Source organism: Lacerta agilis, chromosome 16 (genome assembly GCF_009819535.1).
Source record: "Lacerta agilis isolate rLacAgi1 chromosome 16, rLacAgi1.pri, whole genome shotgun sequence".
Taxonomy (NCBI): Eukaryota; Metazoa; Chordata; class Lepidosauria; order Squamata; family Lacertidae; genus Lacerta; species Lacerta agilis.
This window is the reverse complement of record NC_046327.1, coordinates 1,156,478-1,183,023: the sequence shown is the minus strand read 5'-3', so window position 1 is coordinate 1,183,023 and position 26,546 is coordinate 1,156,478. Positions and strand designations below refer to the sequence as shown.

Here is a 26,546-nt window from a genome sequence, read left to right as displayed (position 1 = left end):
GATTGCTAAGATGAACACCAAAATGTCAGATGTATGTTGGAAATGTAAACATGCGAAAGGTACCTTTTTTCATATGTGGTGGTTGTGCCCAGTGGTAAGTGCCTTCTGGGACAAGATTTATAATGAGCTTAAGAAGGTAATGAAAGTTACCTTTTGTAAGAAACCAGAGGCATTTCTCCTGAGCATAACCAATGAAGAGATACCCAGTCAGGATAGAGTGTTTTTTATGTATGCCACAACAGCAGCTAGAATTTTATTGGCAAGAACATGGAAAGGTGAAGAGATACCAACGGTGGAGGAATGGCAGATGAAGATGATGGAATATATGGAACTCGCAGAACTGACCGTCAGAATCCGAGACCAGAGGGAGGGGAAGGCGTCGCAGGAGTGGAAAAAATTCAAAGACTATTTGGTTAAATCAGTTAAACTGAATATTTGAGCAGAATTAAACAGAACATCGGCTTTGGTAGATATCTATTAGATATGAATGGTAAGAGGAATTGTTGATATGTGAAAGATGTATGTGTCAAAATATGTTAAGATAGGCTGTTAAGATAAGATACATAGTGACTGAGATATTTGACTAAGTGAAAGCTAAGTATATTAAAATTTGGGTAAAAGTGATTTGAATAATATATAAAGCTACCTTGAAGAAGTATATGTTGTTTGAAGACAGTGGAGGGAACGGGGGAAGTCCCCCAATAGAGAAGTTAGAAACAAGAAATATTCAAAGAAAGATATTGGTTAAGGTTTGTATATGTTATCTTTATGTCTTTATTGTTGTTATTGTTTTCAATGTTGATTATGTTTATTGTTTATTGTTGATTATGTTCAATGTTTATTGTGTTTTTTATTGATGTTTATGCTAGGTGTTGTTGCTGTATTTTGTTCTCTTTTTTCTATTGGAAAATAATAAAATCTTATAAAAAAAAAAAAAAGAGCGGTAGACTCATAATCTGGTGAACCGGGTTCGCTTTCCCACTCCTCCACATGCAGCTGCTGGGTGACCTTGGGCTAGTCACACTTCTCTGAAGTCTCTCAGCCCCACTCGCCTCACAGAGTGTTTGTTATGAGGGAGGGAGGGAAAGGAGATTGTGAGCCACTTTGAGACTCCTTCGGGTAGTGAAAAGCGGGATATCAAATCCAAACTCTTCTTCTTCTTCTTGTTATATTATTTAACTTGCAGAACTTCAAGTGAGGAACTCTTAACTGTTATCATTTTGTTCTGTCCTGCGTATGAAGTCTCTCTTCTGTCGATTCCTTCCACCTTGTACCATGTTCTATGGGGTTACCTCCTTGAATTCCCCATCCCTTGTTACCTACCATTATGACTTGGGGCGGAACAAGCCTATCACGCCTCCCCTTCCGCTTTCCCTTTCCTTAGCTATTTAGTTCCAAGCTGTTCTGGGGATTCTCTCTCATCTTCTTAAAAAAAATATTACAGATTTTTTAGTTTACAAAAGTATGTGCAATGTCACTTTTTTCAAGTTGCCTTTTCTGCAAATCAGTTTCATTGCTTGAGACATTATTGTTACCTCAGGAAGAAAAAGGGGGGAAGAGGTGGAGGGGAGAAAGGTGGGTGGGGTGGGGTGGCTGTGCTTCTGTTCTTCTACTTAGCGTATGTGTGGGGTTTTGTGCCGGCGCCGCTTGTGTGGGTTCTATTTACTATTCGCTTGTATTTCTTTGGTGGCGAGAGAACTTGGGGGGTTGGCCTAGGATGTGGTTGGTTGTCTTCGCTTGGCTGTAGTCAGTGCTTTTTCCCCCTTAAAAAATGTTTAGGGGTGCTCTCATTTTCCTACTCATATTGAAATACTGCCCCTCAATGAGGCCAAAGTTAGATTCACAAAATGTTTAGGGGTATGCGTACCCCTGCGTCTCCCCCAGGAAAAAACTGCTTGTAGTGAAATTTGTTTTCATGTGTGAGTGGGGTGGGTGGGTGTTTTTGGATCAGGTTAGCCAGATTGATTCAAATGCAGGTAATATTTATACATACATACATACATACATACATAGCCCACCCATCTGGCTGGGTTTCCCCAGCCACTCTGCGTTGCTCCCAATTGAATATTAAAAACACAATACAGCATTAAACATTAAAAACAGGACTGCCTTCTGGTGTCTTTTAAAAGTAGGATAGTTGCTTATTTCCTTGACATCTGATGGGAGGGCGTTCCACAAGGCGGGCGCCACCACCGAGAAGGTTCTTGTCATTGTCTTGTTGGGCTGTGCATGTGATAAAGGGGAACCACACTGGGGTGAAGGCGTCTTCTTCCATTTGTCCCCGTGTCAGTTTCAGTTTGTTGGTTAGTTTTTCCATTGAGGCTGTTTCCCATACTCTTTGATACCATTGGTCCATGCTAACCGCTGACAGGTCTCTCCAGTGCAGTGTCTGACTATGATCCTTTTCTGGGGGTTCCCTTGACCTGCCCTCAAGCCAGTCTTGTCACGCATGGGAGGCACCTGGGTGATAGGAATGGGGGAGCCCCGTTGTGCAAAGGGGAAACTTTTATGCCAAGCTTCCACTGTCGGAACTCATTAGGCAAATTGCACCTGGTGTACCTGAGCTGCTTGAAACTAAACAGCTATAGAAAGAAAAACAGAAGGAAAGGAGTAATAGTTGCTAGTGTTTTGCTAACTACAACTTTTTAAATTGTACCTCCGATTAAGAACATAAGAAAGCTGTCGTACATGCAGACTATTTCTTCATCTACCTCAGTATTTCTTCTTCTTCTTCTTCTTCTTCTTCTTCTTCTTCCTTCCTTCCTTCCTTCCTTCCTTCCTTCCTTCCTTCCTTTTTTTCTTTCTTTCATCTTTCCTTGGCAATCCCTCATAGCTGAGTAAGATTGTCCTCCATAAACACAGTTTTAACAATGAGTCTGTAAGTGACTACGGAGGCCAATTCTGGATCCACATTCTGGGGACATTGGTTTCCGGGCGGGAGTTGATCCCGGTGTGGATTTTCCAGGCGTGCCTTCCTCTTAGCGCATTTCTCCCTCGCGTCCTGAGTTTGAGTGTCATGGGCTTCAAAGCCCATGACACCTCCGGTAAAGGCTGTTCTCCAACTGGAGCGCTCGCAGGCCAGTGTTCCCCAGTTGTTGGTGTTTATACTACATTTTTTTAAGATTCGCCTTGGGACAGTCTTTAAACCTCTTTTGTTGACCACCAGCATTACGCTTTCCATTTTCAAGTTCGGAATAGAGTAGTTGCTTTGGAAGACGACCATCAGGCGTCCGCACAACATGACCAGTCCAACGAAGATGGTGTTGAAGAGTCATAGCAAACACTAATTGGCAATGTTTCGGCCAGAGATCTTTTACCAGCCTTAACTTGGACAGAACCTGAGACATTCTGCATGCAAAGCAGTTGCTCCACCGTGGAGCTTTGTCCCCAAAGCCGACAGCAACAACTAACCCCCTTTATGCTTGCATCTACACATCGCAGCCATGTCTAAATTACAATTTAAGCCCTACGTGTCCCAAGCTAAAGTAAGAGCCCACTTAACTTCTCCTACTGACAAGGAGAAGGAGACATGTTTAAATAGCGGTGATCTTCTCCCAATGCCATCTGCTGCTTGAAACTTGGTTTCTCATGAGGTAAATGAATTCTGAGCACCTCATGGAAATAGCTCTCAGCGGTGCCTCCGAATAGGTCAGCTTCCTTTAGCTCTCCTAGGATAACTTTTAGCTATACTTAGAAGAGAGTTAGGGCTCCCAATCTCAACAGTTGAGAGTCTCATTTTGGTGTGTTAACCTGCTGTCCTTTCTTTCCTAGCATTTTTTTTTAAAAAAATATTTTTTAAAAACAACAAGTTTCAGGACGATGGCAGCAGGTAAGAAACTTCTGATCATGGCTGAATACTGTTAAAATCTGCATCAACTATATAATTTTTTTTTAAATGCACTCTTTCTATATAGACTTCAGCAAGTAAAGATTTAAAATTACAAACTACTGTTTGGTGCCAAGGAAGAGACTGCTTTATACTGCACATAGATTACCTGGAGGTATTGAAAACCTGCTCCCCATTTTATTTCCCTTTATAAAGGAATAGAATTAAGAGGCACAGAATTAAAAACAGGTTGCTTATGTTAGTTTGAGGTACTAGCATGCCTGACTTGCATAGGATGTATATTAATAGTCACCCTGCGGATTTTTATATCCTAAAAAGCACTCCAAAGGAATGAATTAGTTCTCGGCAAATAAAAACCTGTTCCTCATTTATACCTTGGTGTTTGTTTGTTTTTTAAAAAATTGCTGTACTGAAAATGATAGTCCTCTGACTTGGTTGGACTTCTATAGAATGTCTTCGTTGTATGGCAATTTATAGGGCCCCCAGATGTCTGTCAGACCCATGCCTTTTGTCATTGGAATTAACATTTTGGGTTTTAATACAATTTTGCAAAATGAGTTTGCAAAAACTAGCCCACGTGCCCTTGCCCAGGTGTGCATTTGTCACCTGAAAGAGGAAAGGCGCCATTTTTACAAAGCTTTCTCTATCTGGAATGCCTGGAGACTGTTTGTAGTCTCCACAGCTGATTAGGCTAGTAGTTATGTAGAGTTAGTTTTAAATACAAAAAAATACAAAAAAATCAACAAAATTACTCAGTTGTGGAAATTGAGTTACAGACTGTCAAAAATGAAGTGATAAAATGTTGTGTATGTGCCAAACCTCAAACTCTGTGTAAATATTATGTAGGGAACTAGGATAATTTCTTGCCAAATCGGATGCTAGTCAACAGCCTACCAGATCTTCATCCATGGTACCAAGGGGCCGCCCACTGGTCTCTCTCTCTCTCTCTCTCTCTCTCTCTCTCTCTCTCTCTCTCTCTCTCTCCCCCCATCCCATTCCTCTCCTCCCCCCATCTGTTAACCTAAGGTTATTCCCTTCATTGTTCTTGTTCCAATCACCTCTGGCATCCTGTTGGATTTTCATTAAGGCTTCTTCCCTTTAGCATCAGCCAAGAACACTTGGTACACATGTTTCACTCAGTATGATTAGAGAAAGCATGATTTTGAATTCATGTTACTGCTTTGGGGGAATTACTCTATTCTGAACTTACCCTGGACGGATAAGTCCAGCCAAAGGTGACTCTGGGGTTGCGGCGGTCATCTCGCTTTCAGGCTGAGGGAGCCGGTGTTTGTCCACAGACAGTTTTCTGGGACATGTGGCCAGCATGAGTAAACTGCTAGCGGCGCACGTAGGACCGTGATGAGTCCCAGAGCACATGGAAACACCGTTTACCTTCCCACCACAGCGGTATCTATTTATCTACTTGGACTGGCGTGCTTTTGAACTGCTAGGATGGCAGGAGCTGGGGCAGAGAAACGGGAGCTCACCCCGTCATGGGGATTCGAACCGCTGACCTTCCAATCAGCAAGCCCAAGAGGCTCAGTGGTTTAGACCCCAGCGCCACCTGCGTCCCTATTGGACTACACAAGTATAAAGCACATATAGATGCTTCTTAGAGTAAATTGATATTTAAAATCTTTATGAACAACTTCATGAAAGCTATTTCTGTCTCGGAGGGTAGTTGTGCCTGTGAAGTAAAGATGTGAACCATACAAAAACAAAAACAAAACCCAAGAAAAATCCATGAAATTTTAGTTTCAGTGTTTAGTTCCAATGTTTTTACATAGAAAGCATGAATTTGTTTGGGTGTAAAACCACACACTTTGGACCCCTTTTCTGCTGAAAAATTAGCTTCGCAACAAAAAATATTCTGAACTGCACTAAGTACAATGAGCTTTTGTTAAAATGTTTTTCTAGATATCAAATATTGGAAGTAGTGGTGTATTCAGACTAAGAAAGTTTGCTAGTCTTCTGGATTGGACTTGGCGAGTATTGCATTGCAATTAAATCTGCCCTTTAGAGCTGAACTTTTGTTAGGAATAGGTGTCTGATTATAGCTTGGAATGTACACAAATATACAGGGCGCTCTCTGAATAGTGTGTTAGCTAATATCAGCACAGAGCTGTAGCCTTAGCTCCTAAATAGTTTTGCCAAATGCAATTGGCTGGAGCTTCCTGTGTGGCTGAAAAGGCAGGACACTTTGTCCCGACTCAGAGATTTATCATTGCCGTCTTCAGAACTGTAGTGTTGCCTCTGTCTACAAGTAACTTTTTAAAAATGATGCACACCGACAGTGGTGTAAAAAATAATAAGCAATTTGCCCAGTGCCAAGTGTCACAAGTGTTATGACCTAGGTCGGAGGTCACATTCAGCCTGCACAATATAACTACATATTATGGACATGACAGATGCCAAGCCACATTTAGCCGAACTGTATGGTCTAAACCACTGAGCCTAGGGCTTGTTGATCAGAAGGTTGGCAGTTCGAATCCCTGTGATGGGTGAGCTCCCGTTGCTCGATCCCAGCTCCTGCCAACCTGGCAGTTCGAAAGCACGTCAAAGTGCAAGTAGATAAATAGGTACCGCTCCGTCGGGAAGGTAAACGGCGTTTCCGTGCGCTGCTCTGGTTTGCCAGAAGCGGCTTTGTCATGCTGGCCACATGACCTGGAGCTGTCTGCGGACAAACGCCGGCTCCCTTGGCCAGTTAAGTGAGATGAGTGCCACAACCCCAGAGTCAGACTGGACCTAATGGTCAGGGGTCCCTTTACCTTTACGTTTTCTAGTACTCTAACTTTGAAATGTAGAAAATTCCAGCTTGGCACTTGATAAGAGGGTGGTGGCGGTGGAATCATACATAATTGTTATCCGTATCATAACTTGAATAGCACACTTTAATGCAGGTCACTTATTACTGAGCTGCAAGTTGATATTTGCGGCAGAGGGAAGGGAGCGCAACGGCAATTGCTATTTTACTTCATTCTAACGGGGAACAAATACCAAAATCGCAGTGGTCTTCTGGCTCGTCAGTTGCATTTCATGAGCTAAAATGCAGATGATGCTTTAAGAGTTGGTGTTTGGGTTAAAAAAAAAACACCTTTCATTTCTAAAAGGATGTAAACAATGCTTTTTACCGTTGGTTTCTGTGATGTCTTTGCTGCTATTCTGCAAGCATTTTCATGTGCTATAAGTCTGTTCTCATAGCTAATGAAAGTTTGGTGAGATACTTCATTTATTGACACAATAAACAAAGAATGCAAATACATCAAAATGTTTTGAGTACAGTATATGGAGCAGGGTCTATGGAGACCATAGCAGTTGTTGCTTAAAAATTGCATTCCATAATTACAGTGTCACCTTGGTTCTCAAACACCTTGGTACTCAAACAGCCTAGAACCCAAACACTGCAAACCCGAAAGGAAATGTTCCAGTTTGTGAACTTTTTTTGGAAGCTGAACGTGCTCCGTTTTGAGTGCCACACTTCCGCTTTGAGTGTTACACTGAGGACTGTCGGTTTTTGCTATTTATTTTGCGTTTTTGTGGCTTTTTGTTTTGTTTTTGTGACTGTGTGGAACCCAGTTCAGCTACTGATTGATTGATTGATTGATTGATTGTGTGACTGCAGTACATTGTTTATTGCTTTCAATTTATGGATCAATGGTCTCGTTAGATAGTAAGATTCATGTTAAATTGCTGTTTTAGGGGTTGATTTTAAATGTTTGGAACGGATTAATCCGTTTTGCATTACTTTCTATGGGAAAGCGTGCCTTGGTTTTGGAACGGACTTCTGGAACGGATTAAGTTTGAAAACCAAGGTACCACTGTACAGTGTAATTATCATTTCAAGTCTTGTAACGTTGCATATTGTTGAAGCTCTGAAAATGTGAGTCTGCTGTCTAAACTCTACGTACGTACCCCAGCTTTGTTTCAAATGCCTCTTTCCTAAGCTCCTGAACCCAGAAGGGAACTCCTGGGCCACAGGGATGCCGCCATCAGCTGCATGTAATGCTAACTATATTCTTATGTGATAAAGTCAAGGGATTTGAACTAGACATAGCCCTACGTTGAGTAAACCCACTGAACTCAGTGGATCTACTCTAAACACGATGAAGTCTTGGATTAAGCTATAGTGGTATCTTGATGTGGTTTGGGTAAACTATTCCTGACGTGACTGTCCACTTCCCTGCAGCCCATGTCTGAAGGAGTCCCTTTCATGCCCTGCTGTGGGAGTTCCAGGGACTGGTGTGTCTTGTTTTTATCGTCACTCAGGGTTACATTTTAAACACTGTACTCTGGCCACGTGCCCAGAAAAACATCTTCATGCAGCGACTGGCAACTTGGGGAGGCTGAAATTGCAGATTAACTAAAAGTTCCCACTGATGAATGAATGGCCCACATTAGAGCTTATTATATCCAGCAAATGGAGCCATTTCAGTTCTCAAGCTTTTGCAACTTTATATAATATTAATATTTCACTTAAAGGTAAAGGGACCCCTGACCGTTAGGTCCAGTCGTGTCCAACTTTGGGGTTGTGGCGCTCATCTCACATTAATGGCTGAGGGAGCCAGTGTACAGCTTCCGGGTCATGTGGCCAGCATGACAAAGCCGCTTCTGGCGAACCAGAGCAGTGCACGGAAACACCGCTTACCTTCCCACCGGAGCGGTACCTATTTATCTACTTGCACTTTGACGTGCTTTCGAACTGCTAGGTTGGCAGGAGCTGGGACCGAGCAACGGGAGCTCACCCCGTCATTGCGGGGATTCGAACCGCCACCTTCCGATCAGCAAGCCCTAGGCTCTGTGGTTTAACCCCCAGCGCCACCCCCGTCCCTTAATATTTCACTTACCATACCTTAATTCTTACTCTTCACAAAAAGCTATTGCATGTGGTGCCTGCCTCTGCAGTGCACAATGCTACCCCTGGCTTTTGCTGAGCTTTTCTAAAGCATGTCACATGTTACCCTGGTCACATCATTTTTTAATCCTCATATTGCAGATGAAAGGAAGAAGTCTATCTGCTTGCTAATGGCTATCTAGTGAAACTGAATTTTGCACCGGACAGCTCACACTCGCAGAGTAGTGGTTAAACTGAACATGTACCACACATGTCCATAGCACACCCTGAAGCATGCACGGTGGATACATGCATTATATTTTTTGTTTCTGTAGTTTGTGCATTATAAATTGGGCTTTGCTACGCTTAGAATTAGACATATGCAATTATGGTTATTGCACAGAATGCAGTACAGGTAAGCAGCCTAAGTCAAGATGAAGGGACCCCAAGTCTAGTCAGTGGCAGCTTCTGAATGTGTGGTTTAAGCACAGGCTTAAATGGCAGTAGGTGGACAAAGGACCTAGTAAGTCCCCTGATTTTTTTTGATTTCCCCCCCTTTTCTCAAGACTTTCATCAGCTACGTGCCTTGATGAATAAGCTTTTGCCTGTATGCGGAAAAGAAATTTGTTCCAATTTTTGACCGTCCTGTCAAGCAGCCACGTCAATACCAAGACTCTTGGCACTTTGACTATTCAATGTTTGAATACGGAATAAAGAATGCCTTCTCCCGCCTTGAGAACAGCATCTAACTTCTATTGGCAAATAGAACTTATAACCAGTCGTTACTTGTTTTTGCATTTGCCCTGAAGTATTCAGAACACGGTAATCTCAGGCAGGTATGAGACAAGCATGTAGGAGCACAGGATTGGTTAGGGCAGAAAGCCTTATGTTCTGCGAAACAAACTTTCTTCTAATATACATGCTCTGTGTGACAACTTCTAAACTTCAATACACACAAAAACATATATATATATTGTGTGTGTGAGATGTACAGTATATACATACACAAGGCTGAACATCGCCTGCAAATTGCAAGGTTATATTTTTTTGCAGATCAGTTTTCCTTCTTGGTTTAAATTCCCCTTGATTGGTTTGAATTACAGCCCCCTATTGCTGAATGATAAAACAAGCCCCACACGGTTTAATCATGGATGTGCAAATGATAGCACCATGCAGTCTGCTGCTTCTGAACCGAACATACTGCTAGCGTGCAGTTCAGCTGTATTGCTCCTGTGACATGAATACAGTTGTGCCCAGAAGCAGATCTGGATTATCCAATCCATTTTTCATACTTTGGAGCCATTGTGGCAGAACATCCTGCTCTCTCACAAACAGTATTGGCGAAGTACATTTTTCATGCTACTGTCCAGGTTCCTTGGGGCCTGTCTGTAAATTTCCAATCTATAATTTAGCTCCCCTTTGCTTAGGACCCTCGTATTTACGGGACCGCCTCTCCTGGTATTCCCCACGGAGGGCCTTACGGTCTGCAAATAATAATATCTTGGAGGTCCCGGGCCTCAATGAGGTTAAACTGGCCTCAACCAGGGCCAGGGCCTTTTCGGGTTTGGCCCCAGCCTGGTGGAACGCTCCATTGCAGGAGACCAGGGCCCTGCAGGACTTGACATCCTTCCGCAGGGCCGGCAAGACGGAGCTGTTCCGCCTGGCCTTTGGTCCGGGCCCAGTTTGACCCCCCTCTATGGGACCCTGTAGGTTACCACTTTGGCCCTTTTATCGGCTCATGTGGGACCAACATGGATAGCTGGCCCTGATGAATACTTGAGGTTCCCGACCCCTATGGTTGTCATTTGTGGGCAGTCATTTAATTTTATCCTGATTCTAATTTTCAAGCTGTATTTTAATCAATTGTTTGCTTGTGTTTTAATCTATTTGCTATTTGACGTTAGCTGCCCTGAGCCCGGTCTTGGCTGGGGAGGGCGGGGTATAAATAAAACTTTACTTACTTAGTTACTTACTTTTATATTTCAAATAACACATTTCCGTCAGATTCTGGTCTGGACTCTTAATGCCTTTCAAGCAACCTAGAGGCAAATAAAAGTGATATTTGTTAGTCCAAATCGAAGTTCTTTTCTCCTTTATGCTCATACGAACTCTCTAATCAAAGGCAAAGCCTTGCTTGTATTACTTCGTATTTGCGGTAGAGGATTTGTGGTCTGTGCTGTTCACCAACATCTGTGTTCGGTTTGCTCAGATATTTCCATCTTTCGGTTAATGGTGGGCCTGACAGTAATGCTTTAAGTCACTTGACTTTTGAAACTCACACTGTTCTGTAGCATTATCATTACTGTATTTTCCGGCGTATAAGACGACCCCCAACTTTTCCAGTTAAAATACAGAGTTTGGCATATACTCGACCGCAGATTCTCCACCCAGTGTATAAGACGACCCCCGACTTTTGAGAAGATTTTCCTGGATTAAAAAGTAGTCTTATACGCCAGAATATACAGTAATTATTAATGCATCAGCCTATCACATTTTCTGTGCTTAAACCTGAGGAGATGGGCCTATACCTGGTGATCTTTATAATGAAAGGCAACTAGTTTTGGAATTGCAGTATTTTGATGACCTTTTTTCTTCTGTTGCAGGTTGCATGCCTGATTGGATTTGATGCTTGATTTGCATGACTCCTAACAGTCGGTTTCTGGACTTGTCACTGAGCAAGCATGGCCCAGCCAGCAAATATTAACGGCAGCTCTGCAGGTAACTTTTTCCGCCTTATGAGAAGTAACCTCCCTAGTACAGCAAAACTATATTAAGCCCATTGTTCAGGGCATTAAAAAAAAAGTCATGTTCTTAAAATGCTGCGTACATGTTTATTCCCCCAAGTATTGAAATAGCATCATGAAATATCTCCCTGCCATGTGGTTATTTCTGTGTCGGGTTTGCCATGTCTGAATGGCTCATGCATGATGTCTGCATCCAAGTAATCCGGTGTGTAAGTTGCATAACTGATAGCAGCAAACTGGCTCCTGATTTTAACAAGAAGCAACAAATGGCCTGGAATCATTAGAGAACTCCCAAGTTATGGCACCATTATGAAGACTTGCGTAAGCAGAGTTAAACAGAGCATTCCTGGTTTTGTTTTTTCCTTGCCAGGAACAGAACATTTCTGTCAAAGGAAGTAAAGCTCTTGACTGGTTTGGAATATTTTCATTGTCGTGATTCCCTCCCACTTGTGGCATTATCCTTTTGCAGAGGGTGCAACCTCTGGGGTCAGAATTCATTAAGTGGGCCAGAAGAAGGAGTCTGTACAGGTTATGTACAAATGTGTTGTTGTTTACACCATTCCTATCCTGCTTACTATCTTATAAATATCTCTGAGCGGTGTACAGAAAACTGAAGCATCAACGGACAATGTAAACAACAAATATACTAGAAAAACACAGTGTTGCACATAAAAATGTTACTTTAATACAAAGTTAGAAGTGTGTTACCAATTCATTTTCTCTCTGATATACCCTCCCCCGGCGCCTCTGGGTTCTCACCCTGGGTCCAAAGAAACATTGCATTTGAAATGCCCAGGGGTCATTTTTTCATTTGTGCATAGCAGTTTGCAGTTGCACAACACCTTTGCATGAAAACTGCATTGTCTATACACACAGGTCAACGTGTTTTCAAACCAGTGTGCAGCTGTGTCCTCTGTTCCCCTTCCCTCCGTTATTGTTTCCACAGACACACATTCTCATATTCACAGACTTTTGGAAGAGAGGCGCTGGAAGATGATGTGTTGATATGCTTCTATGCAGCGAATATATAGGAAGCAGAACATGTTGCGTGTGTTCCATGTGTAAATTGCGTCCCCTGCTGCTATGGGAAAGCACGCCTTGCTTTAAGAACGCTTTGGTTTAAGAACGGACTTCCGGAAAGGGATTTAGTTCGTAAACCAAGGTACCACTGTATATAGAGGTAGCTAAGATACTGCCGTACTGCTTCCTATTTGGCTTCATTCAAAGACAAGTTGGACCTGGTGCTGGGGTGTGGCGCTGGCGCAGTCCTGTCCCAGCAGAAGGTGGCCCTTGAAAACGCCCTTGTGCTTGAGAAGTGCATTCTTGGCACAAAATGGATTATAACCGTTCCAGCAGAATGAGCTTTAGATTGACAAATGGTGTGTGACATGGGCATGATGTCTATACAGCACCCCATAAAGGCACCTGCATCCAGCACTGAACACAAACTGTCATGCAGTGTGTACACGCCAATAGTTTGTGTGCCCCTCCTGTTGCAGAACTGGTTTATACAGCAGCTTCCTTGTGCACCTCATTCGCGACTCTACAAAAGTCTGAAGCCGTACATTTGTGCTTTTTTCTTCCATCTGGGTGCACCAAATCTGAGAGAGAATTAAGCACCGCTAGCTGAATTGCCTGATTTTATTATATTATGTGTCAAACCCTCCTTCCTTCAATTGCTGCAGGAAAGCTTACTAGGGTAGAATTAGGCAACCATGATGTTTAAGAAGCCCTTCTTGAGCCAGTGTGGTGTAGTGGTTAAGAGCGTGTAGTGGTTAATCTGGTGAACCGGGTTCGCTTCCCCGCTCCTCCCCATGCAGCTGCTGGGTGACCTTGGGCTACTCACACTTCCTTGAAGTCTCTCAGCCTCTCTCACCTCACAGAGTGTTTGTTGTGGGGGAGGAAGGGAAAGGAGAAAGGAGAATGTTAGCTGCTTTGAGACTCCTTCAGGTAGTGATAAAGCGGGATATCAAATCCAAACTTCTCCTTCTCCTTCTCCTTCTCCTCCTCCTCCTCCTCCTCCTCCTCCTCCTCCTCTTCTTCTTCTTCTTCTTCTTCTTCTTCTTCTTCTTCTTCTTCTTCTTCTTCTTCTACCTTACTGTATAATGTAGCTTGTGCTTTTTCCTCTCCTTTCTCTAAAAATGAATGTGTAGGATGCAACTTTTAATTTATAATTAGTAAACAAACATACCAATTCTAGTTGTGGTATCTCAGCCACTCGGGAAAGATACCAACCTGCAGTGCATTTTGGTGAGAATCACCTAACAAATCATGTCAAGTAGAAGTCTAGTGGAAGGACTTCTGCAATGCAATGGGGCTTCCTCTCCTTTCCTCCCTCTGCAGCCTCCGCCCCAAAATAATTGGCCTTTTTGGGGGGTGGAGGCGGGGGTGGGAGAATCCTCAGAACCCACAGCAGAATGGGAGGATCAATCTTCTGGCAAGCTTAGCATGCTTGCCCAGACAGAGCATTTGTAATAATGTGATATTGAATTCCACTTACGGTGTCTTTCCTGGCTATTTTGAACATGAAAGATAGACTTCAACCGATATTTGAACTCTTTAAGTATTTATTTCCACACACCCACACCCCGAATATATATAACAAGTTCATCTAGCTATGTCAGTGTTCGGGAGGTATAAGGTTAAAACATATAAAACCAAATGGAGAAGGCCAAATTGATTTTAACTCAGTTAAGCAATAATGTCAGGGCACCAGTTTGTGTCAGAGGAGGTGTTTGAAAGGGAACTGGAAAACCTTCAGGGCTATTAGCTTGGCAGAAGTTGCTTAAAATTTTGGCATTCTGTTCAGAAGGCCGAGAAACTATTTCTTTTACGTAACACAGAAGGAATTTTTCCTTTGGGAGATAATGATTATGCACGGAATTTGTGGGGATGGATTTGCAGTGCAGCCGGAGTGTTGTCTGCGATGTGTTTCTTTATTGGTCAGGGACATAGGAAACCGGATATCTCTGCTTTGAATAATTCACACGGCAGTAAGGCTGCTCCACTGTTTCGAGTGGTAAACATTCTTGCTGCATGCGCAGCCACGTTGCATACACTGATATTTCTTACAACAAGTGCGTAAAATAAATAAATAAATTGCCTCCCGCCTCTCATTAAGAGTGACTTCTTTTTTTAAAAAAAGAAAGAAGTGCCCAAATCAAAGGCTCGCTAGGGTTCTGCCGTTCTGACACTGTCGGGACTTGCTTTGCATTATGCACCCTTGAGCTCTCCGTTCCAACGTGTCGTTCTTGGTTTTGTGTGTGTCTTGTTTGTTCAAATCATGAGCGTTTCATAACAGCATTGGACTCCCCGGCACGTCTGGTATTGGTTCTCCGCTGTGCCGGGCGAGGGAGTCTGGTCTCGTAATCCACAGCTGGGCGTTGAGAGCATCGGAACAGGTTTCTTAATTGCCCTGTATTCAAAGAGCAGAAAGTCAAGCTAGACAGGTGGAGGATTTTCCTCTGCATGCTCTGAATCTATTGGGACGAAGACCAGAACGTTGGCTTACCGATTCCGTTGTCAAGAGTGTTGTACAACAAGACGGTTGTAGCCCTTCGGACGGTAGGTTCCAGAGGGGTTGCAGATGTTTGGGAACTAATTTCATACGGTGGTGAGTAATGAGTCGTCAATTGCATGTTTGGGGAGTAGACCTTCTCATTATGTGTGATCTTCTATTTTACCCAGCAAGACTATACTGACTGGAATATGCAGGCAGGTGTATAATTTTTATTCTGGCACTTGTCTTCAGTGTGCTTTGCACTTGGTGGTGTCAGAACATAGGAACATGGTGCGTGTTTCTGTGTCTCCGTTGCTTTGAGGCAGCATTAAGGGCCGTCGCTTTATTAGGCAGGTAAGCTAAACGAGGAACATGCTGTTAATAAGTCAGTTGTATAAGATTTGCAATGATTTCGGACACGTCTCGTGAATGCACTTAAAAGTGTCCTTAAATTTTGTAAGTTGAGTTAGAATCGATGGTGCAGTAGGAGTTTGTTTAAAGATCTTAATGTGCGATGCAGTTTTGATTTATTTTGATCTATTTCAATTAATCCTGACAGTGACACATGTAATGTGGTCTACAATGGAGCATCTATTCAGAATTCAGCTGAAACCTTCATGGAATCTCCAAAGTGGACTTATTTGGGGTGGGTGGGAAGGACCTGTTCACTTGGACTACTTATGGCACGTGCTTGGAGTACCTGATATCACTTCTTGCTGTGTGTGATAGGATCCTGATTGAATTTTGGATGTGTTCTAAAGTGGAGTTAAATCTAAATATAAATGTTTTAGTATCTTGTGCCCAGTTACGCTTTCTTTTGCTTGTTCGGATTGCTCCTGAAAACTCGTGTACGTCTCTCCTCAAATCAATTTTGAGGCTGCAAATGCCTTTACTTACCACTTGGACTGGCTCCATCTTGTGGTATACCACATTAAAGAAAGTGAAAATGTTTCTCCATAACCAGGCATTTGGCTGTTAAAGGCTTTATAGGTTAAAACCAGCGCTTTGAATTGGTGCCGGAAACTAGCCAGCAGCCAGTTCAACCAGGACAGAATTGGTGTAATAGACTCAAACCATCTTGCCCCAGTGACAAACTTGGCTGTTGAATTCTGCACCAGCTGGAGTTTTCGAACTGTCTCCAGAGGCAGCTCCACATAGAACATGTTGCAGTAATCTAACCTAGAGCTTATCAGAGCATAGATGACAGAAGTTAGGCTGCCCCTGCCCAAAGAGGGGCGCAGCTGGGCCACCAGTCAAAATTGTTGTTGTTGTTGTTGTTGTTAAAATATTAAAAATAATAAAATGTCAAACATAAAAAAGTTCCCGATACAGGGCTGCCTTCGGATGTCTTCTAAAAGTTGTATAGTTCTTTATTTCCTTGAGATCTGGTGGGAGGGGGTTCCACAGGGCAGGTGCCACTACCGAGAAGGCCCGCAGCCTGGTTCCCTGTAACCTCACATCTCGCAGGGAGGGAACCGCCAGAAGGCCCTCGGAGCTGGACCTCAGTGTCCAGGCTGAACAAAAGGGGTGGAGACACTCCTTCAGGTAGAACGGAGCGAGGCCATTTAGTGAGTGAGTGAACACCAACACTTTGAGGGAACTGCCAGAAGACCCTCAGAGCCCAACCTCAGTGTCCGGGCTGAATTGTGGTGCACCGATTTTTGGACTCAAGTGGTACAGTCTTGATTTATGTCATCACCTTCTGCATCCCAGGGTATCTTTCTGAGGGACTAGTCCAGCCTTTCTCAACCTTGGGTCCCCAGATGTTTTTGGCCTACAACTCCCATCATCCCTGACCACTGGTCCTGCTACCTAGGGATGATGGGAGTTGTAGGCCAAAAACATCTGGGGACCCAAGGTTGAGAAAGGCTGGACTAGGCCAAAGGCTTTTTCATGAAATAACCTTGAGGATACCTGGGAAGCAGGAGTGACCACCTCTTCCATGAGTTCATGTTAGAAGAAACTGTGCCCTGGGTCCTGATACTGCAGTTGGAAGTGAAGAACACCTAGCAGAAACCATCCATGGTTGGTTGTGACAGGCTGGGAATGAGCAGTTCAGGAGTGGAGCTTTTGCACTGCCTTGCAGCAATATGTGGCTTGCAGAAATTATGGTTTTGTTTTACGAGGTGGAGGTTTATAGAGAAGCTCCCAGTGGTGTGCACACTGAGACTACAGAAGTGCTTGGCCTAGGCATTATTTTCTGCCACTTCTAACTGTGTATCCTAGTCAGTTAGGATTTTTTTTCCTTCCAAGAAAACCAAACAGTTTGCTCCCTGTTTGAAAAGCTAGTCGTTCCCGGAGGAGGAGGAGGAGGAGACGGAGACGTGTGGGCAAGTTGGGGCAAGGTGCTGTTAGTATTGGGGAGAGGCCTTGGAACGGGGCATTCAGAAATCACCTTTCTAAATACAAATTGGTTTTTGTTTTTTAAAAAAAGGTAACTTGGGTTCTTAAACCTGGAAGCATTATATAGAAGTCTGCATAGGGCACAGAGGGGCACATTTCAAGCTGAAGAAAATGCTAAAGAATGGAAAAGCCATTGTCTTCCCACTTCACTCTTCCATAGTTATGTTTACAGTTTCACACTTTTAGTTTTTTAAGGGGTTGAATTAACAAAAATAACTCTCCCCCTCCCAATTGTCTTTCCTCCTCATGCCTTTCCCTCTTTCTGGCTGCTCTTCATTCTCTGGGAACCTGGAAAAGATGCTGAAAAGCAGCTATAGAGGACACACCCTTCTGCTTGCAAGAATTTCAAAAGCATGTAGGTGTATTAATTAACTTGATAGCATCATTCGCCAAATGGAGCTGAGAAGGCACCTTTCGAAAATAGTTTGGGGGCCTCTTTCGTGAAAACTCAGCAACAAAGAATAAAGGCATCCGCGTTTTTAGTTTATTGTCTCCATACAGAACTTGTTCGAAAGATGGTCTTCAGTGACTGTCAAATCGTTTGAAGATACCGTATGCTATAATATCGAGTGCTTTTCACCACCATCAGAAAACTCTGCACGGTGGGTTCTTTTTACCAGCTAAGGAATGAGAGTCTTCTAGCAAAGGCAATTTTCGTACTCCTGTGGAGAGCCCCATTTTGTGTGTGGGCACAACATTATGCAACAAGTTTTCAGCCTTCAGATTCAACTTTGCAGCCTTGATTGCATCTTAACTCCGCTTTGCCCAAAGGTTGCAAGCATCTTGTTTTGTAGCTCACTATGAACCTAATCAATATACAGCTGATCTTATCTTTTTAAGCCACAGAGGCTGGAAATGTCCAGCTTGTTTAGAAAGCTATCAATCTTTTAAAGAGCACAGTCAATTCCTATCAAGATTCTGATTACCTAATTAAGGTGTAGTATTGATCTTAAATTTGGGGAGGTGAATTGTGATGATGATGACGATTTTATTATTTGTACCCCGCCCAACTGACTGGGTTGCCCCATCTACTCTGGGCGGCTTCCAACATACAGCCGTACCTTGGAAGCCGAATGGAATCAGTTCCGGAAGTCTGTTTGACTTCCAAAACGTTTGGAAACTAAAGTGCGGCTTCTGATTGGCTGCAGGAAGCTCCTGCAGCCTATCGGAAGCCTTGTCGGATGTTCGGCTTCCAAAAATAGTTCGCAAACCAGAACAGTCACTTCTAGGTTTGAGGTATTTGGGAGCCAAAACGTTGGAGAACTAAGCTGTTTGAAAACCAAGGTACGACTGCATATAGAAGCACAATAAGACTTTACACATTGAGAAGCTTCCCTATATGGGGCTGCCTTCAGATGTCTTCTAAAAGTTATATAGTTACTCATCTCCTTGATATCTGACGGGAGGGCGTTCCACAGGTTGGGTGCTAACACCGAGAAGGCCCTCTGCCTGGTCCCTGTAGCTTCACTTCTCGCAGTGAGGGATTAAGGTACATGAAGAAAATGAGGACCAAGTGAATGTTGTTCTGCAGCATAGTTCCGCAAAAGAATGTTGGCCTGTGAAACTTCAAAATACCCTTGTTTGAAGCACCTGGGAAAATGCACCCGTCCCCTAAATTAGAACGCTGCAGAATCTTCCTACTTTCTTTGTACTCTTGGCTCTCTAGTAAAAAGAATTGACTCATGCGCTGAGTGAGCTTTCTGTGGGCTGGGATGATGGCTGCAAACTTTCCCAGGGAGCTTCCACTGGTGTTTCCAAGCACTGAGCGTTCCATGTTGCTCTTCTTGTTTAGAGGTTAAGCAGAAGTGGAGGCTCCCGATGGCTTATTGCAGCCGTGCGGGAGAGAAGAGGCTAGGCTTGTTGACGTCTCACTAAAACAATAGTTCACAATGGAACATCTGAACGCAGCCCGTGAATTATCCAAATCCTGTGGAAATTCTTTGGGACATGCAGAAGAGTCATACCCCAACCGAGTCCATTGAGGCTTAAAGGTAAAGGGTCCTTTAAAGGGACCTCTGACCATTAGGTCCAGTCATGTCCGACTCTGGGGTTGCGACGCTCATCTCGCTTTGTTGGCCGAGGGAGCCGGCGTACAGCTTCCAGGTCATGTGGCCAGCATGACTAAGCCGCTTCTGGAGAACCAGAGCAGCGCACGGAAACGCCGTTTACCTTCCCACCGGAGTGGTACCTATTTATCTACTTGCACTTTGATGTGCTTTTGAACTGCTAGGTGGGCAGGAGCGGGGACTGAACAACGGGAGCTCACCCTCTTGCGGGGATTCGAACCGCTGACCTTCTGATCCACAAGCCCAAGAGGCTCAGTGGTTTAGACCCCAGCGCCACCTGCGTCCCTGTCCATTGAGGCTTACTCCCAAGTAAATGTAACAAAATAGAAAATTCTTTCCAGTAGCACCTTGGTCTCTAAGGTGCTACTGGAAAGAATTTTCTATTTTGTTTCGACTATGGCAGACCAACACGGCTACCCACCTGTCCCAAGTAAATGTGTACAGGATGGCAATGGAACTAAGGGTGGGCACCTGGCTGCTGATGGAACTTCTTCATTGTACAGTGATGTTGTAAGCTCACCACGGCCCCAGAGCAAGAGGAGAGGTCCTAGGAGTTTGAGATCTGTGCAGTGCCAGGCAAGGAGACGAAAGATGCGATAATAGTCAGTTCTAATGCTTTATTAAAGAAGAGTACAGTATAGACTTACAGCCAAAGCGGCCTGTTGGTTCCCCTTGCTCTTACAGGCGCAGGACTGCAGCAAGCAGGTACCGCAGCAAGGAGGTGGTTTGTCGGCACCCAGCCCAAAATTTATGAATTTTTCATACAGTGGAACAGAATACGTCACATTGCCTAACTAGATGGGAGCACAGGTGGCCGATGCCCAACACATCACAGCTGTTTTCCCCTCTCTGAGCTCAGACCCACAAATAAGGGTACCTGCAAACCAAACCAATTAGGTTGCATCAAAGCAAATATATGAGTTCATTGCTATACCAACTAGCAATTAATTGTGGGGTTATCTTGACTACCAACAGGTCACCTTTGGATCCACACAAGTGACTGCCTTGAAGCTTTCATTTGGCAGTGTTTTAGGTGCAAATGCTTCTTAGAAGTAACATCGGTTGATAGCAACTGGGGGCTCAGCTCAACTGTACAGTAAATACTGAAACAATATTGTCTGAGATGGGCATGGTATTTTAAAGCTGTCTCCTCTCCCCCTGGAAAGTCTCCATAAGCTCAGTAACGTATAAACTTTAGGATGTTGTGTTTTGAACCCAGCGGGAGTTGAGTTGAGTTTTAATCCAGTGTCATCTCACGGAACTAAAATTAACAGGCGAAAAATCCTAGCTCAGCTAATAATTATTTGCTTCCTTCACCCCTTGCTACTTGAAGTTCATGTGCATTTAGACTATATTTTAAAAGTTCCTCTCATAAGCAAAGTTGTTCTTAACTTTCAGAGTTATTCTCATGCTGATGTTCCAGAAATCTCTGTGCCTTCAGATGCAGTTCTCCTGTTAGGTTTGCAATGTAGGCTTCCTTATACCACATGAGTCATGGACTGATGAATGCCCTAAAAGGAACCTGCGTCCTTCCTCCTTTCCTTTATGTTTCTCTGTGTTGCATCATTTCCCCCCATTTTAGGAGGTCATTTAAAAATTAACCTGAGGATGAGATTGACCCAATATTTGAAGATTGATGTTTTGCAGATAAAGCAGAATGGAAACGGTGAATAGGTGCATTTCAGAGGATGCTGTAATGGGGTACATTCTCTTTTGCACCTCCCAGCATATGACAGGCGTTGCAAAATTAATTGCGGCGTCTGAGGCTGTCCGTTGGAGGAGCAGAACAAAGTCTGGTCTCTGTGCCTTTTGCTGCAATAAGCATGAACTCATTGCCCCACAAATTGTCTAGAGGTTCCTCACTGATGATCTCAGCTCTGTGAAGATGCACTATATTCAAAGCAAGCTTCTCCGACTTAGAGATCATCATCATCATCATGATTATTTATTAAATTTGGATACCACCCTATCCCCCCAGGTCTCAGAGATGCGATGGCCCGGGGGGGGGATCCAAATTGCCCCCTCCCCCAAAACTGAAAAATGTTGGGACTATGAAATCTGAAAAGGTAGAGAAGCTTTTTTCAATTCGGGCAAACCTTCAGTTTTTAGAAAGCCGTGATAAATATGATGATAAATACGAAGATATAGAAAAAGTGGAAACAGATAGTACATGACATTTAATCAGTCTTATTTTCTGAAATATTAACTGAGTTTTGGCTCTCTGCCCTCTTCTTTTCACAGCTCTTTTTATGGAGGACGGAGGGAGACACTGGGTGGGATTCAACACAAGTCCTACTCCGACTAACTTGGGTTCATTAATTTCAATGGGTCTGGTCTAAGTAAGACTTAGTTCTCCACAGTCCATAATTTCAGAATGCATAGCAATTTATTTATTTTTGCTACAAAGGTCATGGTTTCTCCTGTTTTTATAATCGTTTGCCTGATCCTCATAAACCGGCAAAACAGTTCAGCGTCTTATAGCTCCATTTGTAACATTTAACAAAACAAATAAAAGGAAACTGAAATTGTAATTATTTACTGAATAAATTGTGGGGTTTTTTTTTTATTTACCAAACATGGTGATTTAATGGCAAACCAAATTATACACCCATTCTACGTTACTCGAGTAACAGTGACTTTTGAGCCGTAGAGGGAGCTGAACAAAGCGTTGCCTGCTTTTCATTCCACCCTCCCCTCAATTTATGGGTTTTTCCTGAAACCTCACTCCCCGAAAAAAGCCTGTTTTCCCCATGACATCAAAATTTCAGGAAATTTTGCATTTCTGTTCCAGCTGCCCTGACCTCTATGTCGTACAAAGTTCCATGGAGGTTCTCCTCGCCCCACACTCTTCTCTAGGCAACCTGCCTTGAGTCTCTGCTCCCTTCAATGGGTAGCCCTAGAGTTCTTGGTCTCCCCTTTTCTAGGTCTCTAGATCATGAGGTGAAATTGATGATCAGTAGATGTTGTGTGGGAGAGGAAGATGAAGTGTGGAAATCAGTTGCCCATTTATGAAATCTTCTCGTGTACATTTTGCATGTTAGGTGCATTTGCTTGTTGGCACCTATTGCTTGTTGGCATCTATTCTTGCAGGGAGTGGATTCAGGAATAACCTGCTCACCTGTGCTTTTAAATATACAGCTTTTGTGTGAGATCATGCTTCTGTGATGTGTGAACTGCACAACTGGATCATTCTAGCACCTCTCTGTTCTCATGTTTCTTGTCACAGCCTAGTTATCTGTACAGTGGAACCTCGCTCGTCGAACATAATTCGTTCCGGAAGACCGACTTCCAAAACATTCAACAACCGAGGCGCAATTGCCGGCCGGCAAAATCCATTGAAAAAATGGGGAAACACGCCCCGGAAGCCATTCGACATCTGAGGCATGTTCAAAAACGGAAGTATTCACTTCCAGGTTTTCGGCGTTCGGAAGCCGAAACGTTAGACTTCTGAAGCATTCGGCAACCGAGGTTCCACTGTACCTTTTTGTGTGTGTGTTAAGTTATGCTTCGGTTGTTGAGGCTGTGAATGAATAGTGAGATGGCACTTTGTTGTGAAAGTTACAAGTAGGTAGCCGTGTTGGTCTGCCATAGTCAAAACAAAATAAAATAAAAAATTATTTCCAGTAGCACCTTAGAGACCAACTAAGTTTGGTATTGGTATGAGCTTTCGTGTGCATGCACACTTCCGAAGAAGTGTGCATGCACACAAAAGCTCATACCAAGAACAAACTTAGTTGCTTTCTAAGGTGCTACTGGAAGGAATTTTTTATTTTATTTTGTTTTGTTGTGAAACTCCTTTAGGGCTGCAGATTTTCAGGAGAACTTTGAACTGGGTTCCTTTGCATAACACGATTTGCATTGGAACGTTTCCTGGTGAAAGCGATATCATTTAACATATTTATTTTACTTGTATCTAGTGAAACAGGCTAGAAAAACTGCCCACCGTTAATGTTTTTATCCCGGTACACCACAGATGTTTGACCTGAAATATGCTTCTCTTGTGTATCTGCTAGAGATAATCCCCTGAAAAAACATTAATTAAAGCTTTGAAACCATCAGGCTTGCCTAATACTGTACTTGCAATTGGCAATTGTTAATAATGCACTTATGGAATGGAAAATTTTCCGTGGGAAAAGAAAACACCGAACATTTTTCAGTGAGATAATTGGTCTTAAAAAAAAACAATAATTATTGAAAAAGCACAACAAAGTGCAGTGCCTAGAGTATTAATGTAGGCTGCAGGCACCCTCTACCTTAAAAGCCAATGCCACCTTCCTCCTCAGAGAATTCTGGGAACTGTAGTTTACCCCCCACAGAGTTACAGTTCCCAGCAACCGCTTGATTAACTACAGTGGCCACGACTTGGGAGAACATGCTTTGGATGTAACGTGTACACAGCCTATTCCCTATATTCCAGCCTCCACAATTTCACACGGTTGTCGTAAGGATTAATGGGACATAAATGCTTCCCTGAGTTCCTTAGAGGAAAGGTGGAGTAAACAGGTAACAAGCCAGTCCAGCCTTATTACGTAACTGCGTCTGCCCAACTCAGAGGCTGCTACCTGGTGTCCCTGAGGCCGCCCTGGAGGCTTCCGGTGGCTTTGTTTGGCGTGGACATTCCACCTGTGGGTGTCAGCGTAGAAGATTTTGTGACTGCAGAGCTTACCTTTGTGGGGGAGAATGAGAGAGTCCCGTGCAGGTAGGGATTTTGAAGGTGCCTGTGAAATGAAAGTACACTGGTCCCTTGGTTCTCAAACTTAATCCGTTCCAAAACCAAAGCGTCCCAAAACCAAGGCGCGCTTTCCCATAGAAAGGAATGCAAAATGGATTCATCTGTTCCAGGCTTTTAAAAACGACCCCTAAAACAGCAATTTAACATGAATTTTACTATCTAACGAGAACATTGATCCATAAAATGAAAGCAATAATCAATGTACTGTACTATAAAATAAATAAGACAGAATTGTAGATGATTTTTAAAAAAATCCTTACCTGCACTGATGATAGTCATTGTTTGGATGGGGGGCTTTTATCCATTTCCGCAGTCACACAATCAATCAATCAATCAATCAATCAGTAGCTGAACTGGGTTCCACACAAATGAACCGAAAAAGCCTCAAAAACGAAAATGCAAAATAAATAGCAAAAACAAAAGCGCCGTTCCGGAAGTCCGTTTGACTCCCAAAATGTTCAAAAACCAAGGCACAGCTTCTGATTGGTGCAAGTGCCCCAGAAACAATAGCCGGCAGCCACTTTGGACGTTCGGCTTCCGAAAAACGTTCAAAAACCAGAACACTTGCTTCTGGGTTTTCGGCATTTGGGAACCAAGGCGTTTGAGAACCAAGGTCCCACTGCATTTCACTTGAAAGCCCTTTGCCATATATGCAGGTTTAGGGTTCCGTTTCAAGGGCCATGAGTGGGCAAAAGAAGAAATCTCACTAAAAGTGTGCCGTGAATCTCTCTCTCTCAACTGTTTCCCGTTGGGCATGTTCCCAGAAATGTGTCCCTTATTAGACTTTATGGAAGATGGCAAAGAGAGTGTTTTCACTGCTGTGTTTGTCTTCTGCTTTGGAAAACCTCTTCTCCTCCCTTTGGCAGAATTGACAGGGTCCGCTCTGTACACTGAACTATCAGTTTATTGCAAGTATATTAGATTTTCCGTCCTAAAGAACTATTTGCTGCCCTTGCTTTTGTTTTGAACGGTATCAGAATGTGTTTACTTGGCCGCATAGTGCTCACTCCTAAAGGCTGAGAGCAAAACCAAGACCCCAGAAGACTGAAAATTAAAAAACGTGGTCTGTATGAATTGACTTTAATAATCATCTGGCTAAGAAGTGACCTGATTTCCTCCCTAACTTTATATAAAATATAGTTGCTACTCTCATTCTATCAACAAAAACAACATTCCTCTTCCCCCCCCCCCAGATTAGGACTCAAGGCGGTTTACACAAATTAAAACAACACAGATAAAACAAAGAAGGCTAAAAAGATGATTGAGAGCAATGTGGTGGATATTTTTTTGAATATTTTTGTTTTAGTACAGGAACTGCTTTGGTTGCCCAGCCAGATGGCCAATACGTATGTCAGGGAACTGCCTCCTGGCCCGCTGACGGGGATGGAGGGTCCGTTAGCATACAGAGACCCCCGACTCAATTGAGCAGAGGGATGAAACGTAAGGAGGGTAGGAGGAGACTTGGGGTGCCGAAGCTCTTATGCTGGGGAAGGAGCCGGAAGGGGCCACTCCCAGATTCTGCCAGCGACTGAGACAGACATCCTTTTTGTAGCTCTGCACTGTAAATAGCTTGCACAATAAAACTGCCCAAAGACAGCTTGGGTTCCTGCTCCGTTACTCGAAAGCACCATCACGCGAAACTTACAAAGATTCTTGGTACTTTCAGTACCATCCATCATTTAGTACCATTTTCAGTCCAGAGTATTGTACCATTGTGGCCTTTTCTGGGAAGCAGTTTTCAACAGACTCGTTCTAAGGAGCTCCTCAAGTTGAGTTTGGTCCTCCAAGCTTTTAAATGCAGATATTGTACAGGTTTTGAAGTGTCTTTTATTTTTGTAAATATTTCTGGAAAAATAATTTGATCTGGCCTCTTCCAATATTTTTACTGCCTTGTGTATGATTCATAAATATTTGAAATGGACAAACACTTGCATTAAAAAGGACTGGGAGCTGCAGTCTAAGAGCATGGAGTTTACTGGTGATGCCTGTGAATGAATGGATCCTTATTTGCTCCAGCCATCGGCCATAGCAAGAAAAAAACAATACAATATACACAGAACAGAAATAAGAAGTCAATTATATAAAATGAATTTTAGGGTTATGAATCAGTAGTCAAATAGTGGACCTTATTCCGACTGCCCCAGCTAAAAACCTTGTTACCTGCTCATCTTGATCTGCCAAGAGAAAGGACACTGGGGCAGTGGCTGGGCGACCCGGAATGGACAATAAAAGAGGGGTGATAACCCCATTCCTCAAGTCTTTATCAAGAGTGCAAGCCAGAAGGGCATGCGCCACCGATTCAGGACTGCCATCTCCACAGGGACACAAGCATTTTTCGTATGGAATCTGTTGGAATCGTCCCTAAAGTACAGCTGAGGGCAAGACATTCGATCTTCCAAGAGTAAAAGTGCGCCTATATTTTAG

At 43.3% G+C, this 26,546-nt stretch overlaps 1 protein-coding gene across 1 annotated transcript in view; it reads left to right on the top strand.

Annotated features, from left to right (window-relative positions):
- Positions 1 to 11,284: 11,284 nt before the first annotated feature.
- Positions 11,285 to 26,546, top strand: part of KANK1 (KN motif and ankyrin repeat domains 1) — a 48,539-nt gene continuing 33,277 nt past the window's right edge. The window contains 1 exon segment of the mRNA XM_033172964.1: positions 11,285 to 11,396. Within this exon segment, the coding sequence (XP_033028855.1) occupies positions 11,360 to 11,396 (37 nt within the window). The 5' untranslated portion in view covers positions 11,285 to 11,359.